Source organism: Montipora capricornis, chromosome 11 (assembly GCF_036669925.1).
Source record: "Montipora capricornis isolate CH-2021 chromosome 11, ASM3666992v2, whole genome shotgun sequence".
NCBI lineage: Eukaryota > Metazoa > Cnidaria > Anthozoa > Scleractinia > Acroporidae > Montipora > Montipora capricornis.
The window spans coordinates 38,575,804-38,580,803 of NC_090893.1; the positions used below are offsets into that span (position 1 = coordinate 38,575,804).

Genomic DNA, 5,000 nt, shown 5'->3' on the forward strand with positions numbered 1-5,000 from the left:
CTGAGTGAACTAATCATAAACCAAAGCAATTTGCTAATTACTTTCGACACTCAATTGAAAACGACTCTAGTAAAAGAAGGAATAACAGTTAAATGGTGTTAGTTAAAGGAGCTGTGTCACCCCGATGAATTCATTATGTATAGTTTTACCAATTACTCGCCGCCACTCGCTATGCATACGTTACCCTAAAAATTACGTTTAACGACACAACTCAAAACTTCATGGCAAAAAAGAAATGGCTGTCGAACATACATAATTTAAGTTACAAAGAAGAGCGATAAACTTTGATAAACTGTTAGGCTGAACAGTTTTCAAAAACCCCAATTCTCTATTTTCGAATTCCCCATAATACACTTTGTTTGCCCTCCAAATTTTGCATAAACTATTGTTTTCAAATGCTCTTGGGAACACTTCATATTCCCAAGAGCATTTGAAAACAATGGTTTATGCAAAATTTGGGGGGCACATGACAAAGTGTATTATGGGGAATTCGAAAATAGAGAATTGCAATCCACTTTAATCATCTTCAATTTTGCCCATTCCTGGTTCCTTTTGTATTTGCTTTTCTATTCAAACCACCCCTTAATGTTTCAAGTAGTTTCTTTTTTTGCGTCTCCCTTGATTTGGTTGCCAGTTTCTGAATTTAGCCAAATTTCGTGACACGGCCCCCGTAAGTCAAAATCCTTTTTTCCACAAATGCTTGTAATCTCGCCATCTGATTGGCTAATTTGCAGTTGTCGATAAGAGGCTAGACAACACTGCTCGCGTCAGTTTGTTACGCAATGTAATAGCCAATCAGGAACGCTCATTTTGGGAACTAAACCAATCATATTGCGAGAAAGTTATTGAACACTGTGATCACGAATATCGTTGGCGATAAGGGTACAGACAACGCTGAACCACTTTCGATTTGTTAATATTATACACGTTAATATCTATGGCTTGGGGCTTGCTGCTTGCTTGCTGGTAATGCTGTGTATAGAGAATGACAATTCAAATCTAGTAAACATAACAGCGTCAAGAGTGGCAACTAGTTTTGTATTTAAAATTAGTGCAGGAGTTGGAATGTAGCGCCAACTACGACAATCCAGGTGGACATCGAACCCGATGAATCTGCATGCGAAACCTCGCCAAGAGGAAACACGAGTCAACGTAAGAATCAACGTAAGAATCAATTTAGGGGCGCTTACCATTCAACGAGAAGTTTAAGTTACAAATTTCGATTATCTCTTGTATTTTTTGGTTGGCCGCTCGAAATCAATCACATTAACAAGTATTGCCCCAAAATGTAAACAACAATTTCGTGCGAGGAGGATTGAACCAACAGGACGAGATTTACCGTATACCAGATTGTCGATCAGAGTCCAAGAGGCGTCACAGCAAACAGGTTACAGTTTGATATATAAAAAAGTTGGTTTTATTTTTACGGATCATTTGACAAGTTATTTCTTACTTTTCAAGAACTCCTTGTTGATAATCAGAAACTACTGAGACGTGTTAGAGTTGTTCCTATCTTGAATTTTTTTTCTCCTAATAAGCATTTATGCTTCCTTTCAATCAAGTTCACTTTGTCAAATAATTTTTTTAGTGTCTAAAGTTTCCTAAAACTGCCTATTTGAGACCTTAAGCGACGACTACTTCAAAGCTGAGGACGATGCCTTAGAACAATAGGTTCCAAGAAGAAAAACAAGGTTAGTTTTAACATTATGAACAGCCACTTGTTGCTGTTTCGGTTGGCCAATCAACTGGATTGTGTAATGTGGATGGACGTACCCTACTTTATCAAACTTGATCGGATGATTTTTCTTTACTTCCCGACAAAAAAAGTGCTTGCTGATTCGTTATGCTCTGGTCAGTCATCGAGTCGCCATCTTTAATGTATAAGTGTAGCTCTAATTAGTTTTAAGCAATTGTTCCATGTCGTACAAGACCTCGATTAAGCAGGCAACAGACCAAGCCTGTGCAGGACACCCATCATAACATGGTGAGCCCTTTGCATTGGTAAGCTCTGGTAAGCTGTGCCACGGGGAGGATGCTATTTCCATCTTGTGTTTGGCTATAATCTCCTTCACACGGACCACTGTCTGCTCCAGTCCCTGTCTGCCGTGAAGCTTCTTTGAAAAGTACAAACGAGCTCTGAGGAAGGGGCCTAGGCACCACAGCCATTCCTGTCAATCAACAGAAATGATTTTGAATCAACACTTACCGTAGTTACGATTCTAAAGTTGTTTCATTCGCAAAGTTTCAAATACAGCCCAAGCCTACAAAAATGATAGTTTTACCGCTGCATTGATCCGCTAAGGCATCAACTGTAAAAAGAGAAACTCCTTTGATTATAATAAAAGTGCATTTGCAGTTACTGAGCCAACTCACAGACAAAAAATTAGCCAGCGGTGGGAATGGGATTTTAACTCGGAACATGCAAATTCAACGCCTTGTTTTTCACGCCTCGTTCTCTCGCGACGCAATCTCCCCTTTTGGCCATGGTTTCCTTGTCTCCGTTATCGCTAATTCGCGCTCGGCTAAAAAACGCCTGTTATGCATGCTAACAATCCTTCATTTCACTTAAATTCGTGCTGCAAAAGCAAACCGCTCGAAAGCCAAAGCCTTGGCCTTGTGTTTCAAATGTTCGTTACAACAACCCAGCAACCTTCTGCTTAAGCTTCAATTGGCGACTAACCGGTCCTTGGTGATAACAAAATCCCTTGGCACTTTTGTATGAACTCGAGTCTTGTGAATTGTCATAGACTCCCTCGTAAGCCCAGTCACTGCCAAAAAAAATTAAACTCAAGTTAGCCCACCACAGGACTGGAAAAGTCTGACTCATATCCTCACTGAATATTAACACATCGCAGCACACGATTAAATATGGCAAGTTTATTGGGCTTGCTCAATTTATAAAAGCTGCTGACCATGCAGTGCGGGTTTACCTTATTGGGTTTGGTCCCACCCTCCTCCCCTGGAGTTAACTGACAACTGTCAATCACATCCTCGCTGTCTGGGCTGGGATGACGAGGGGTTAATTTCTAACGACAATATGTTGCTATGTCGGTGGGGAGTGTAACTGAAAAACCCTCTTTAGGGAGTTGCAATAAAGTATGTATGTATGTATGTATGTGCCACACCGAAACTCGGTTTTACCAAACGAAAACTACTGCACACCACTTCAATCTTCGTAGCCACTCCTCCCATAACACAACATGGTGTATTCAAGTCACCATAGTTCCACCAATGGCAAAGCTCCTCCATCTACCAAAAAACTACTTACAACCCTCAATTCCTAATTCGTTCAGATGACGATGGGTGGTTTGTTACGGTGGTTTATTGAGCTTCATCAACTATGTTGAACGTGTTTACCTCGAATCAAGAGTAGCGAGGCCAAGGGGACCCAGAAGAATATTTTCTACTGCATCAAGTGCCTTCCACGCATGCTCCGGAATAAACATCTCTGGAGCCTAAAACAATACGAACATATAATTTTGTGTTATGAATGTACGCCACCAACTTCGAAAAGAAAGGCTTGACACAAAAAATTCGTTTTGAGAGTCGAATTTCTGTGGCACCAGTGCGACGCTTTATGGAAGTCTTTAAACCCTTTCACTCCCAAGATGTAAATATTAATTCTCCTTACCTTTATTTCAGTTATGGGAATTTGATAATATATCTGGCCAAAAAGCCCAGGTGATAAATTTCTAGATTTTCTTCACTAGCCAACTTAACAATAAACTGAGCTTGTATCAAGGCCACCAGTCAGGATTTTACATGATCCATTTTAAAAAAACACTGCTCTGTATAAGGTAAACGTAATAGCGAAAATCTGTTTTAGATTCGCTTCCAAAAGACGTGACTTTGAACGCATTTTCCTGGGCTTTGTGTTGGCAATATCCACTTGTTTCTCGGGGAAACTCATATTTAACAAGAAAATAACTTAAGACAAATAACATAACGTTCACATCAAACCTGTTCGAACTTATTCCAATGAAAGCGTTTGTATCCAAAATAAATGCATTTCAACAACCCTTGTCAATTGCCCGGGTGCCGCCATCTTGAACAATTGTGATGTGTCGCGGTTTCCGTTTCATAACAATTAAGGACCTTAAGCAAAGACGACGACAACGGTTACGAGAACGACTTCGTCGTCGTCGTCGTCTGTCTGTCTTTCTCGCAATATGATTGGTTTATTTTCTGAAAAGGGGCGTTCCTGATTGGCTATTTCATTGCGTGACAAAATGGCATCAGATTGCGAGATTACAAGCAATTGTGGTAAAATATTATTTAACGTTATTGTCACTATTTTGCGATTACTCCAAGTCGCTCTGCATGGAAACTGTCAGCCCACATTCCAAGAATAAAATTGGTGAGAACGGTGTGGACATTCAGAGAAAAAATAGAAAATTCGTCGTCAGGTGCTCGTGTCCTCCACATGACCTCAAATTTGATCATTTCACGTCGTTGTCAAGACGACAACGGCAAAGAAATTTATGAAAATGTAAAACGCACGTGCAAGGCAGAGCCCTTGTGTTTGCTAATTAAACCTATTTTTATGTGGCGTTCTCGTAACCGCTGTGGTCGTGCTTCAGCTCCCAAAAAGCTCAAAGGAAACCGTCACACGTCACAATTATTCAAGATGGCGACGCCAGGGGAAAATGTGATTCCAAAATAGTTTTTTTCGACATAACAGGCCATTTTACAGTTGTTTGCTCAGCGACCTAGCCTATGAATGGCTGCGAGGCTGCCGGTGACCTTGCATTGATACAGCCCCGACTGCTTTTATCATGCAAATTGTGTTGTTGTAATTCTAATTAGTCCGTATTAACATTACAAAAGCACGGAGGCTTGTATCAAAACAGGGTCACCGGCAGCCTCGCTTCCATTCGTAGGCCAGGTAACTTAGCTACAACTGTAAAATGGTCTATTGGGGGGTTTGCATCTGACGTCACGGCGGCCATGTTGGTATACAGAACAATGCTGTAAAATGTCTTTTGGGAATTTGACTCTAT

At 40.6% G+C, this 5,000-nt stretch overlaps 2 protein-coding genes across 2 annotated transcripts in view; one reads left to right on the top strand and one right to left on the bottom strand.

The window, feature by feature from the left end:
- The window catches only part of LOC138024265 (diphthine methyl ester synthase-like), an 11,047-nt gene extending 10,017 nt beyond the window's left edge, over positions 1 to 1,030 (top strand). The window contains exon 8 of the mRNA XM_068871414.1: positions 1 to 1,030. This exon is cut by the window's left edge and continues 512 nt beyond it. The gene's annotated coding sequence lies outside the window, so the exon portion shown is untranslated.
- A 364-nt stretch (positions 1,031 to 1,394) lies between these two features.
- The window catches only part of LOC138024230 (glycogen debranching enzyme-like), a 42,832-nt gene continuing 39,226 nt past the window's right edge, over positions 1,395 to 5,000 (bottom strand). Inside the window, exons 25-27 of the mRNA XM_068871358.1 lie at positions 3,358 to 3,455; positions 2,681 to 2,768; positions 1,395 to 2,168 (exon numbers count right to left, since the gene is read on the bottom strand). Coding sequence (XP_068727459.1) covers positions 1,893 to 2,168; positions 2,681 to 2,768; positions 3,358 to 3,455 — 462 coding nt within the window. The 3' untranslated portion in view covers positions 1,395 to 1,892. The remainder of the gene's footprint in view (positions 2,169 to 2,680; positions 2,769 to 3,357; positions 3,456 to 5,000) is intronic.